A 14,422-nucleotide genomic window follows, 5' to 3' on the forward strand; every position below is an offset into this window, starting at 1 on the left:
GAAGTGTACCTATGATGAAAATTACAGGCCTCTCTCATATTTTTAAGTGGGAGAACTTGCACAATTGGTGGCTGACTAAATACTTTTTTGCCCCACTGTATACTTCCCGAAACGTTTGAGCCATGTTAAACAATTTAAAGGCAATGCTACCAAATACTAATTGAGTGTATGTACATTTCTGACCCACTGGGAATGTGATGAAAGAAATAAAAAATGAAATATATAATTCTCTACTATTGTTCTGACATTACTCATTCTTAAAATAAAGTGGTGATCCTAACTGACCTAAGAAAGGGAATGTTTACTAGGATTAAATGTCAGGAATTGTGAAAAATTGAATCTAAATGTATTTGGCTAAGGTGTATGTAAACTTCTGACTTCAACTGTATGTATGTATGCATGTATGTATGTATGTATGTATACATACATACATACATACGGAAATAGCACATCACTAATGCAACCCAAAACTATTGAGGTTATTTTAGAAATTGGAAACCAATGACATGATACTGCACTAGAAGTGAGAAAGGAATTGTACATGCTCCACCATGGTGACTACTACAGTACATCTGCAATCACCATTTATAACATTAACATAACAGAACTAAAAACACTGAAAACAGTTATCAAATAGTTAGTTTATTTGTGACGTCACACACATCAATCTCACATACATGAGTGTGATAAGTATTATTCCATAGTGTTAACGGTTGGCTGCCTTATGTAGAATACTCTTCTAAAATGCATTTTATTCCCTCAAAGTGCCAAGACTGCATCATAATACCTCTCCAAATATGGATTCCATCTATTGTAGTACTTAACCAGGTAATATCACAACAGTATCACAAAAACCCATCTGAACAATGAGTGAGAGGATTGCAGTGCATTCTGAATAGAAAGACACTTAGCTGATACATTGTGGTTCTAATGTCTTAAAGGGCCACTGCGGTCAAAAATGACCAAATCTAGCTATTATCAGGTTTCCCTTGTTCTGGTCATTTTTCAACCTAGAGGAAGGAGGCTGTCTGTTTTAGTGTTATGATAATCCTGATAATGAATCAATGTCATTCATCCCTTATGAAATGGAGTGGTGCTTATTTCTCTGGCAGGCAGAGCCTACGGTTTACAGTTGCAGCCTGGTCCCAGATCTGTCATTCCAAGGCCACAGGAGTTATAGGCTATACAGCACAAACTGATTTGGTACCAGGCCTATACAACGGCTCCTACACTTTGGTAACACTTGACACAATGCACTTTGCTTCGTTCAGATAGGAAACAAAACATGTCTTGGGATGCGTCCCAAATGGCACCCTATTCCTACATTGTGCACTACTTTCATCCAGGGCTCTGGTCAGAAGTCGTGCACTGTATAGGGAATAGTTGACCATTTAACTAACATTTAAAATGATCTTCTTAGTATTTTCAGATAGAAGTGTTGTTCACTCTTATGTTAACTTGATTCCCAGAATGCAGTATATTATGTTCCATTGGCTTGGACTGCCATTCATTTTGTGCAAAAGAACATAGCAATACCTCTGTTTAATGTTATTGGTGTTCATACAAGATTCAGATCACAGATCTCTGTCCTCATACTTTTCACTATGTCCCGTAATTTTTGTATTTTATTAACAGACTAGGATGCCAACCTTAGAAAGAGCAGTACTTTAAAATCATCCCTCTAAATCTGAGATGGTTGGTTCACTTAAGTTAGGTACATGCTTTCATTAACCAGCATGCTGAAATGTATTCTAATCTATGAAATTATGCAATGATCCTACATCAGTCCTTCCTCCAAAGGGAAAATCATCCTGCCAGAGAAGATAAGTATGAGAAAAGAAAACACGTACAGTACATTGATTAGCTACGTTCCCATTTTCTACCCTCCTCGTAGAGTGTGGACTCGCACATTCCCCTGCATGGATTTAAAAGAAATGCATTGGTGCAAGAAATAATGCTGGAAACTCCCCTTCAGCCATGCTTGCACCAATCCAATGCATTTAATAAGTATGAGGGATGGTGAACGAGTGCTCACTTCTGGAGAAGGGTAGAGAATCGTAACGCAGCCCATGTTTGTGGAAAAAATGTCTGTTAATCAGTTATCCATGGGTCTTGACCACACTAAGAGTGATATGTCACTTTCAGTCCAAAAATACAATACATTATAAACATTAGATATGCAATAATTCATTAGATACATATTTTCAAGTCCCCCAAAAAAACAACTATTTACATATACTGGATTCCCATTGACCTTCGGATACGGGCGGTTGTATATCCGTGTCCCAAATGGCACCCTATCCCCTTTAAAGTGCACTACTTTTGATCAGGGCCCACAGGGTTCCTGTCAAAAGTAGTGTACTATATAGGGAATAGGGTGCCATTTGGGACATAGCCACAGTTAATGCTTGTTACTGGGGCTCTTTAACTATGTTCAATAGAGACATCACTCTCCAGTACATCATTCCCTCCGTATGATAAATACAGACACAAAATGGCTCAATACATTTTTGATGGTTCACTTAAAAATGCGCTAAAAAAATTACAACTGATTGAATGAAGTGTCATCGTCACCATAAAGCGTAAAACATTATATTGCACAGTCTCTCTGTGTGTTGTGTCTGTTGTACCATGGTTGGTGTTATGGAGCTGAGGGAGAGCCCGTAGTTTGGTTGCCTAGATGGGGTAACCCCCATCCACTCCCCTGGTGGTCAGTCTGGCTCTGTGGAGCTCAGGAAGCTAAAGAGCCTTCATGTTGTCCTTCTCTGATCCATCCACTTGGGGATCAGACCAGAGCAACTCACTGATATGATCCTCCTCAATCTCGTTTTGGCAAAACAAGAATAAAGCAAACCGAGTAACACAAAGAAAACAACCAACTCCACCACAGGTGTGATTCTGCGATGACTTCACTTGATGACAAAGATGACATGTTCCACTCCAAGCTTCCAAAGATTCCATTCCAAGAAGCTCCCTACGTTGGAGTCCCATAGACAGACGTATACGTCATGCTCCTGAGGAGTGTGGCTTGCTACCATGGACACCACCTCTGCCCCACTGCATTAGATCAGAACAGCCCTGATCAGCCTCCAGGAGGCTAGCGATGGTGCCCATGACCCAGTTACCGGGTCACACGGTGGTGTGTTTGTGGGTGCCGTTGGGAGGCACAGAGAGAACCAGACCCTCCCCATCATCATCCCCCTCACTGTCTGTATCCCCCAGCCTATTATTCAGATCCAGGGAGGGGTGAAGCCTGATGAGGCTGGTGTGGCTGCTACTGCTCTGTTGAGGGTCCAGGTGGGAGGGGGTCTTGCCTGCGTCTTCGTCTGAGGATTGGTACGACTCGTCGTCTGGTATGTAGTGATTGACGATGCGGATCCTGTCAAAACTGGGCTGATTGGACATGCTGCCTGCCCTCTGGCCTTTTAAGCAGCGGATCTGTGGAGACAGACGAGGGGCATTTAACAGGGGCGCATGCGGAATGTAATGGGGACAGATACATACATCGCCACGGGAAAAGCCCCTGAGAACATTTGAGTTGTTGCTCTTTATGGAAATCACATGCACAAACTACAACAAAGACAAAGAGGTCAACACTAATGAAAACATCAGTTCTGAAATATTGACAATGGGAGGAGATGGATTTCTAAACGCATGCAAGAGGCACGTTCACACTCATTGGTAGACGTGTGTTCATTCACTGATCATGCTCCTCCCTTCCACAAAACAATTACACATCATATATTCGGTATGGGCTGTGAAACTAGTGAAAGGTGGGTCAGATAGGTCAGGTTAAAATGTTGTTCTGGACCACACCTGCCCTGCCTAGAAGTCACCTGGATCAACCTGCCTCACAAAGACAGACATGTAGGGAGAGAGACCCACTTAGAGAAATGACTCAATTTAGTTCCTTTACCGGTACATGTCACTTTCCTCAAATACCAGGGCTTTAAAAAACTACTAATTTATGACAGAGATCAGTGATTTGAAACTACAGTTTGACTCACAAGTGTGCAAAGAAAGTTAAGGGCTAAAAGCCAAGAGCCATTTGAGACGTCTTTTTGATCCTGAGAGAGATTAGTCAACTTTGGTTTCGAGCAACTCTCTGTGGCTGACTGTAAACCCAGCACTCTTATGAGAATGTGTGATTGAAATAGCAAATTGTGGGCGGCACACTTTTACCCCTTCTTCCTTGCCTTGGTCTGTCTACACCGAGCCTTTGCTCTCACTTCTGCTCTTCTGCAGTCACCAAGAAATGCAGAAATTGGGCCTAATAATTACCCACTGACAAAAATGGAATAACTAGAATATATATGTCTCTATATTTTACCTATCCTGCTACTTTTTTTGTCTTTTAAATTCTTATAACCATATTTCATCTTCTGTGTGCAAATAAAAACAAATTCAGTAGTCTTGTCAGTATGTCCTGCTAACTGTAGCATCTCCAGGATTAGATATCTCAGGTCATGGGGTTATGGGGGAGGGTTTATACATCCAGATCATGGCTATGAGGTAAATTCTTGTCACTCAGAACCTGTCACCACCAACACTTCAGAAAGCATGATTCACAGCTTCACAGCCACCCATTCTTCAGCACCCCCTGACCACACCAACATCCCTGGTTGTGTCCCAAATGGCATCTTATTCTCTATATATTTGTATGTATTATTGACTGTATGTTTGTTTTACTCCATGTGTAACTCTTTGTTGTATGCGTCGAACTGCTTTGCTTTATCTTGGCCAGGTCGCAATTGTAAATGAGAACTTGTTCTCAACTTGCCTACCTGGTTAAATAAAGGTGAAATATATATATATTTTTTAATATAGTGCAATTCCCTATATAGTGCAATACTTTTGAAATAGTGCACTATATAGGGAATAGGGTGAAATTTGGGATGCAACGGAGTACAGCCCAGAGGAGAGGTGGGGTCGGGGATTCTGTTCTGATCAACCTGCCTGACTGTTTGCCTCCACGCCTGCCTGACCGACAGTTTGCCTGGCTAACTGACTGCCTGGTTGACTGTGACTGACTACCTTGACTGTTTTTCGGCTTGCTTGACCGACTGTTTAACTGACTGGCTGGCTGGCTGGCTGCACAGTCTTGATAGGAAACCCAGAGCGACACAATGCATGATTTAGTGCAGCTCAGTTCAACCACAAGCCTACCAGCCTTTTGTTGTCCTCTTTTTTTTTTAGGAGGAGATAAAAATCTGACTACATCCTCCCTGGTAAATCATTGATTTTCTGGAAGAAAACAGGTTGCTTTGTTCTACTTCTCTTTTCTGTTATTTTCTTTCGGAGGGGTTGGGGTTCTACAACTCTTTTCACATATAAGAGTTGTTTATAAAATGTGCCAAATGTCATATCACAATACCGTGCACATACATTACACAGAATAAAAGGATGCATCATGTTCTGCATATATAATCCTACAAGAGAAATCCTACATTCAGGCCTGATCAGGTCTTTGTATTATATGAAGGACACTATTCTGATCAAAGATGGCCCACTCTGCTGAAGTGATTGTGTCAAAGTCAAACCGGCAAACCTGTATCTGATCTTGTAGATGTCTATTTATGTGATGAAATTCATAACCTTCAAATCCTTGATCTAGCTATTCAGATGACAATAGCCAGCTGTGGTTTACACAGAGGAGCACAAGTAGTTTATGAGACTCCATTCCGTTCAATCTGGGTCCTACACTGCTCTCTCAGTATGGTAAAGAGTCGGTTTTAGCGTTCAAATAATAGAGTTACAGGAGAGGGGTGTGTGCTGGTACATCAACACCCTCAGCGCAGGAAGCTTATGGGCGTAGTTTACACTTCTACAGTTGGCTTCAAAATAGACAAATCTGAGCAAAAACATGAGAAATATAGCTAACAAAATCATCTCTGAAAACAACAGGTACAAGCGGTGTTTGTTATTCCCCTGGTTCAGTATTGCCCTGTTGTAACTGCTCACCTCATGTTTGAGCTCAGCTATCTGGTCCTTCAGGTCTCGGATGTACTGACTGGAGTCTGTGTTGTTCAGCTGGCCCTGGACCTTCCCTTCTTCTTTCTGTAGAAACAAACAGAAAACATTTCTCAAAGCATAGCTTATCATTGTTCCTCTAAGCACAAGACCATTGGAGAGGCGATAATACGTTTGTGACACTGTGGACGATTTAAATGTTGGAATCCTTGAACTGTTACAAGGGCAAATTGATAAGCAGGTTGGGTTGCGAGGGAGGTAGACAACTACCACCAGACAAGAGACACTAGAGCTATATCATTGGAAAACTTGCATAACAGAAGCATCCTAGAAGATATGTACAGAGTGGCTGTTGACTTTGTAAAAGATGGAGGGGGGGCCTAGCTAAACTAACAAGGTACATAAAGTCGTTGGTATCGTTTTCCTCTTTGGGCCCTGGGGATGAGCCTAGTAACAGTCAAACATGACACGTGCTGTTTACCTTCCTCAGCGCAGACAGCTGCAGCAGTAGGAGACACACATACCCCATTATAAACCTAAAATGATTCCTGCCTAAAGCCTAGTTTATAAGAGAGAGAGAGAGAGAGAGAGAGAGAGATATTGTCACTGGCTGAAGGGTTCAGGCTAACCACAACCTGCAACGTGGGAACAGGGGAGGGGGAAAATGGGGAAGATGTAAAACGCAGGGGTGGGGTGGGTGAGGTAGTGAGGTGAGAACCACCTCTGTCTGACCCAACACCTCAAAATGTATACAACGCTCTCGATTCCTGTGGTCAGGTCAGGGTTGAGAGGTTGAGGGTGTAGGCCTAGGATCCTGATAAGCTGCTGACAATGTGAGATCTAAGCAAGCAGCTGTTCTTCCTGGAATCTGTGTTTTTCTTGAGCCCCCCCCCCCCCCCTCTCTCCTGACAGAGCTAGCTAGTGATAAGGGAGAGGCAGTTAATAAGACTTCCTCGTACTCAGCTGTGTGAATCACCAGGTGCCAAGTTGTGGCGAGGGGGTTAGGGACTGTGGCCAGGGACATCAAATGTCTTAAGTCGTGGCGTGCATCCCAAATGGTACCCAATTCCCTATATACTGCACTACATTTGACCAGAGACTATGGGCAGCCATGTATGGGGAATATTGTGCCATTTGGGACACAGCCATGGCTCGCCTGACTGCATCCCTCCAGGTCTACACAACACCTCCCCCCTCCCCCGTAGGTGGTTGTTGTCCTACGGCTGTTGGCTAGTGGCATTGTTGTTTGTTTGTCCTCTTGACATGCAATCTTGGTTTACAGTGCCTTCAGAAAGTATTCACACCCCTGGACTTTCTCCATATTTTGTTGTTACAGCGTGAATTTTTAAAGTGGATTAAATCAAGCATTTTTTTTGTCATCTCTGGTCTACACACAATACCCCATAATGTCAAAGTGGAATTATGTTATCCCAAAAAGTTTACAAAACAAATAGAAAAATTTAAAAGCTGAAATGTTCAAATCCAACAACACAGAGTACCACTCTCCATATTTACAATAATAGTGGAGGCTGCATCATGTTATGGCTATGCTTGTAATCATTAAGGACTGGGGAATTCTTAAGGATAAAAAAAATGTATGGAATGGAGTGAAGCACTGGCAAAATCCTAGAGGAAAACCTTTCCATCAGAAACTGGGAGAAATTCACCTTTCAGCAGGTCAATAACCTAAAACACAAGGCCTAGGTTTTGGCCTTTCTAGGGAGTTTTTCCTAGCCACCGTGCTTCTAAAACCTGCATTGCTTGCTGTTTGGGGTTTTAAGCTGGGTTTCTGTACAGCACTTTGAGATATCAGCTAATGTATGAAGGGCTATTTAAATACATTTGATTTGAAGGCACTGTATATGGCTGTGATAGAGGAGCGTTAGATTGCACAGAAGCAATCTTGTGACACGTCATGTCCATAACAGGGTCACTTAATTGGAAAAAGTCACTAACAATAGTTGCTTGCGCTCAATGTCAAACTAGCTGTCAGCCAAGTGAGTGCTCTTTCGTGTTCAGTGTCATGCTCTCTACAATCTTGTGGCACATGTCCCATCCAAATAACAATAGTTGCACTAACGCTATTACGGTTAAAAACAAACAAGCACAGATACTATGACAGGAAATGTGACTTTTTGACCAGTTTCCTCACACACAATAGCAATGATGACAAACACGTCATTCTTTTTGGTAAATGCAAACGACCATGTATTTACAGATAAAACTGCAGACGCAATTACCAAGAGAGCAGTGAGAAAACACCATGAGTAACCTCTAATAACCAATGAATTTGCTAAAGCCTCTCTCTTAAATATACATGGAAATCTGTGAGCATATCATGCATGCAGAAGTACAAATCATAGATAGGCTTCCAACATGTCACCTTTGGTTCTAGTTGTCAGAGTGTCTTCGACTCACAATAGGAAGTGGTTTCTTCTCTTGACAAGAAGATAGCCGAGCTGTGGTATTACCATGGATCACATATACATACAGTTACATTTATACTGCAACAGCAATGTAAAAACCCTGATGTCCATTTTACTATACATTCGGTTTCATTGACTGAGCGCTTTACCTCTTGATACATATATATTTATGGTAGTTTAGTACTGGAAGTTCCTCGCAAACCTAGAACTGTGAAATTCTACCAATATAAAAATACCATAAATAAATGGCGATATCACTGGTGTGTTGTGAATACTTTCCATCAGCGGGCCGTAGTGTAGGTGGGAAATAGTGACGTGTTGGTTAGAGGAAGATCAGATAGGCAGGCAACTGCGGGGGCTTTTTCAAGGTAAGAGTACGACAATGGTGAGGGGAAAAACTGCAAGGTATAGTGGGCAGAAGTGAGGCAGCACTCATTGGATGAATTCACCAAAGCTACACATCATGCATTACAATTTGGAGAGGTGACTTTTGTGTGCGAACCACCCTCCAATTGGTTATTGGGTTAACACACCAAACAATAACTATTTAAGTTGATAGGACCTGCTTTCTTCACTTTTTGGGGGGAAAAGTGCCTTGTACTGTAGCTCGGCTCATGATCACAGTCTTTTCACAAAGCCCAAACCTCTCATTTTATAGCATGCCATCAGACACATTTGATGTGGCTTTTACGTGAGGTGTTAAATGCAGTGGACAACAATTTCAGTCATTGCTTTCTTGCACTCCTTCTCTTGGGCCTACAACCAGAGCGACTGAAGGAAAAGGTAAGACGGGGCACCTACCCACAACCTTTAGAGCTGCAACCAGGTTCTCAAACCACAGACCAAGAGTTCACCACTGGCACCACATGGCATGGGCTCTGATTAACACAAAGTGGTTATTCAAAACCTTCAAGAGCTGGTAAACGTCTGTCTGGCAACTACCAACTGCAGTAACTATTAGCTTCCATGCACATATTCGAAGACCATTAAATCAAAAAGAAACTTAGTATAAATGAAGATTGACATGATCATAAGTTGCAAATAATGGTTTCATTGCATTACCCGCGAGAGTGAGGGGGCGGTACTCGGTAGTGGTGAACGCTGGTGTTGATGCAGTGTTGTTGTTGAAGAACCTAGTAACAAAACCTCAGACCACACTGTGTGTGTGTGTGTGTGTGTGTGTGTAAAAATATAGAGGGGATGTTGGTTTAAAAAAAGTCTGACACTAAATAACCATTTACACTCTTGCCCGTATACGAGCTGAAATTTGCAGATTTGTGCACTGATTAGCGCCTAAATTGGAATGCAGTGGCTTTCCAGTAACATGCTATAAATGACATCAGAGTACAGGTTCTGCGCTTCACAGTGCTGTATGGGTACCCTCCAAGCTCATCAGTAAGCTCGGGGCCCTGGGTTTGAACCCCGCCCTATGCAACTGAGTCATGGACTTCCTGATGGGTCGGGTGGTGGAGGTAGGTGGTGAAGGTAGGAAACAACACCTCCACTTCACTGATCCTCAACACAGGGTCCCCACAAGAGTGTGTGCTCAGCCCCCTTCTGTACTCGCTGTTCATCCATGACTGCGTGGCCACGCACGCCTCCAACTCAATCATCAAGTTTGCAGATGACGGAACAGTATTAGGCCTGATTACCAACAATGACGAGACAGCCTACTGAGAGGAGGTGAGGGCCCTGGCGGAATGGTGCCAGGAAAATAACCTCTCCCTCAACAAAACGAAGGAGCTGATCGTGGACTTCAGGAGACAACAGAAAGAGCATTCCCCTATTCACATCAACGGGACCACAGTGGAGAAGGTGAAAAGCTTCCTCGGCGTACACATCACTGACAATCTGAAATTGTCCACCCACACAGACAGTGTGGTGAAGAAGGCGCAACAGTGACCTCTTCAACCTCAGGAGGCTGAACAATTTTGGATTGGCCCATAAGACCCTCAACAACTTTTACAGATGTACAATTGAGAGCATCCTGTTGGGCTGTATCACTCGCCGGGTACGGCAACTGCACCGCCCACAACCGCAGGACTCTCCAGAGCGTGGTGCGGTCTGCCCAACACGTCACCGGGGGCACACTGCCTGCCCTCCAGGACAACTGTACAGCACTCGATGTACCACCCGAGCCATGGCCTGTTCAACCCGCTATCATCCAGAAGGGAGGTCAATACAGGTGCATCAAAGCTGGGACAAGAGACTGAAAAACATTTTCTATCTCAAGGCCATAAGACTGCTGCCCTATGTACATAGACATGGAATCACTGGTCACTTCACATACTGCGTTTACTAATTTCATATGTATATACTGTATTCTACTGTATTTTAGTCAATTGCTCATCATAATATTTATATATTTCATAATTCTATTCTTTTACTTTTAGATGTGTGTATTGTTGTGCAATGTTAGAACTAGGAACACAAGCATTTCGCTACACTTACAATAACATCAGCTAAATATGTGTATGTGACCAATACAATTTGATTTGGGTTTTGACTGACAGCCGTTCTGAATTTGAGCACCGCATGCAACAAAAAGTTGCCCCCATACCTCCCGCTAATTTGGCAATTTTTGCTAAATGTTTTGTTGCCTGAGTGGGAGAAAGGTGTGATGTTGAGGATTATAATAAATACAGTTCTGATGTAATTAAAGCAAGCCAAACACTCTCGAGTCCAAATGGGGACTTCACATTTACATATCATAAAACTCATGCCATTAAACAAAGTCAACATTTATTATCACTTTGTTTGATGTCATCTTGTAACTGTACATGTCGTCATACCCTGAGTTGTTTTGGACAGAATGAACGTTTGTCTATTGTGAAGAAAAATAGCTGCGGAACGCACACCTGAGTGCACTGATTACTTTTCTATGCGCACCAAAATTACTATCCGAATTGCCTTGTGAAAGCCTAACACAAAGATCGTATTTTACAACTTAGCTAGTCATGTTGGCAATAGAACTAGCTTTCAAATGATGCCCGCCTGAACCAGATAGCGATTTATAGATGGACAGTTTTATCGATGGTGTAAACAATAATTGTGTAATGGCGGGGATGCAGGGTTATATTCCACACAAAGGTGTGCTTGTCCTATTTCCTCAACGGCATAACAAGGATACCTCAAAAAAGCACCTTATAGTTGAAGACTCTACTTTGAGTCATAAAAGTGCATTGGAATTACTTAGGAACTGCGCACACTTTGGAGAGGTTTGTGGCCACTAGTTAGTTCTCTCACTCAACCCTTTCACATTTTTTTTGTCTTATGTTGCATCTACCCCACATTTCCAGGAATATTCTTACATTGAACCTATTTGTTTAACTTTAGCTAGCTATGACAAATCGGTTTGTATTGCTAGTTGGGATTTTAGGAAATTAGCGTTACATGTCTAAACAAAAGAGCAAGTTAATGCTTGCTGTTAGCTAGCTAACGTTAGCTGAGGTTAGATGGCTGGCTTGCTAGCTAACATTACCTTACATCCGTCAGTGATGTTCTCAGAATGCCATTTAGCATCCATTGTATAATAATGCTAAAATATTTGTATCTGGAATTTGTCTTTCAGCATCAGTACAACACGCCTGATTCTCCTCCAACAGTCATACAAGGAGAATGGTCTAATGCCTCCCATCAAAAATAGAGCTGGCCCAAGCAAGCACAGGTTACACCTGAAGCATGATGACTTGCAGCGAGTTGTGAACTTCAACAACTACGCAGAGGATAATGCAATAGTATAACCAGGATGCCACCCAGGACACAAACACTTTGATGGAAAAGCAACACTTGGTATGTAAAGCATAAACAACACATTTTGATTATTTAATTGACCTCCAACATGGTTGGCACTACTTTTATTGATCTCACATCCCACGGCTGGTTGGACTGGAGGATTGTACGGTGCTGGTGGAAAGCTATGGCATTCAACAACACCTGACTCTGTACTTCAGGCCGTTGCCACAGATCAAGCAGTACAAGCACTTCAGGTGAATATAATTTTCATTGCATTGTATGAGGTTATTCTTCTTATCTAAACTTGGGAGGTGAATTGATGTTGTGCAAGGTTGTAATGTATTTATTTTTGTTTTACAGCTTTAATGCTCTGGAGCCTGGTGTTGTCGCTAAGGAGCGTTCGGACTTAGTCGGGACCGGGTTTCAGCTGCAGCGTAACGCTGACATCCTTCCTCCCATAGATGGTCTGCCTGTACAAGCACCACCTGGACTGGACACAGCTAGATAAAACGTATCTTCCAATGCATTTCAACAATATTGCCAGATGGCGAGGAATGGATTTACATCTGACTTCTGCTGCCGGTCAACCCTCAAACCACTCGTTCTGGTGAGTATGTTAGATAAGTAGATAACAGGTACTAGCTTACTAGTAGCTATTTTTGGTTATAAAACATTATTTGATGTTGGCGAGCCAGGTTAGCTATGATACCACAGATGAAAGGGGAATGATTCTGTAGCTAGTTAAATACAACAAGCTAACGTGTAATGTGATGTAGCATGTCAGAGGAAGATGTGCATAGCTCACGTTAACTAGATACCTTGCTAACAGCTAACTGTAGCCCATTGGCATTTAAGGTCAATCAATATAGGGCAGGCACTTGGAGACTACCTTGCTAGCTAACCATAGGATGTAGCCAGCTTGCTATTGCAGCAGACGACCACACTGGGTTCCACTCCTATCAGCTAAAAACAAGAATAAGTGGCTTCAGTGGGCACGCAATTACCAACACTGGACAATTGAGGAGTGGAAAAACATGGCCTGGAACATGACAAGGAGTTCAGTTTACTTGAGTGGCTTGTGCAGACCCCAGACCTCAACCTAATAGAGCATATTTGGGATGAGATGGAACGGGCTATTCGGAGCATGAATGTACTGCCGTCCAAAAAGATGATGAACGGCTCAAAGTACAAAGAGATCCTTGATGAAAACCTTCTCCAGAGCGCTCAGGACCTCAGACTGGGGAGAAGGTTCACTTTTCAACAGGACAACAACCCCAAGCACACAGCCAAGACAACGCAGGAGAGGCTTCCTGACACGTTTCTGAATGTCCTTGAGTGGCCCATCCAGAGCCCGGACTTGAACCCGATCAAACATCTCTGGAGACAGGAAAATAGCTGACCTGAAAACGCTGCCTTTCCAATCTGACAGAACTGGAGAGGATCTGCAGAGAAGAATGGGAGAAACTCTCCAAATACAGGTGTGCCAAGCTTGTAGCGTCATACCCAAGAAGACACATGGCTGAAATCGCTTCCAAAGGTGCTTCAACAAAGTAAAGAGTCTGAATACTTTTGTAAAATGTAATATTTAAATGTATTTATTCTTAATTTGCTAAATGTTTTTAAAAAATCTGTTTTTGCATTGTCATTTTGGGGTATTTTGTGTAGATTGATTAAATTGTCCCCCCCCCTCATCAATTTTAGATTAAGGCTGTAAAGTAACAAAATGTGGAAAAAGTCAAGAGGTCTGAATACTTATGAATGCACAATATTTGCACATTGTTATATTAGCAGAACACTGCTTCTACAGTATTATGTGTAGTATGGTTTATTCTACATGGAACTGTTACATTTGGAAGAGTTAGAACACTTTGTTTAGAATATCTACATCAATGCAACAATTGCACTCTTCTCATTTTACTCTGTTGGCTACTGGCCGACGCAACGCTTCCTCCATTGAATTGGTCAGTAGCCTAAAGTTGTATGACAAGAGTGTCATCCTCCTGCATCTCACATCTGCCTCTAGTTATTGAACTCTGCCTGCCGGACCAATGGGTTGAGGCAAACTCTGTCATATCCAGGATGAAATGACATGCACTCATACCCCCCTGCCACCTGACTGCACCTGTCTATAACCTGTAATAGTTTTCTATATTCTATATGGCCTTACTGAAGAGCTCAGTGACTTTCAATGTGGCTCCGTCATAGGATGCCATCTTTCCAACAAGTCAGTTCGTCAAATTTCAGCCCTGCTAGAGCTGCCCCGGGTCAACTGTAAGTGCTGTTATTGTGAA

At 42.5% G+C, this 14,422-nt stretch overlaps 1 protein-coding gene across 5 annotated transcripts in view; it reads right to left on the bottom strand.

The window, feature by feature from the left end:
* Positions 1–626: 626 nt before the first annotated feature.
* The window catches only part of LOC139406733 (ecotropic viral integration site 5 protein homolog), a 90,990-nt gene continuing 77,194 nt past the window's right edge, over positions 627–14,422 (bottom strand). For 3 of the 5 annotated variants that reach the window (XM_071149710.1, XM_071149713.1, XM_071149711.1), the window contains 2 exons: positions 5,962–6,057; positions 636–3,438 (listed from right to left, as the gene is read on the bottom strand). In XM_071149710.1, coding sequence (XP_071005811.1) covers positions 3,130–3,438; positions 5,962–6,057 — 405 coding nt within the window. In that variant the 3' untranslated portion in view covers positions 636–3,129. Of the gene's footprint in view, positions 3,439–5,961; positions 6,058–14,422 lie in introns of all 5 variants that reach the window. The other 2 variants (XM_071149709.1, XM_071149712.1) reach the window with 1 other exon arrangement.

The sequence above is a fragment of the Oncorhynchus clarkii genome, chromosome 4, assembly GCF_045791955.1.
Source record: "Oncorhynchus clarkii lewisi isolate Uvic-CL-2024 chromosome 4, UVic_Ocla_1.0, whole genome shotgun sequence".
Lineage (NCBI taxonomy): Eukaryota > Metazoa > Chordata > Actinopteri > Salmoniformes > Salmonidae > Oncorhynchus > Oncorhynchus clarkii.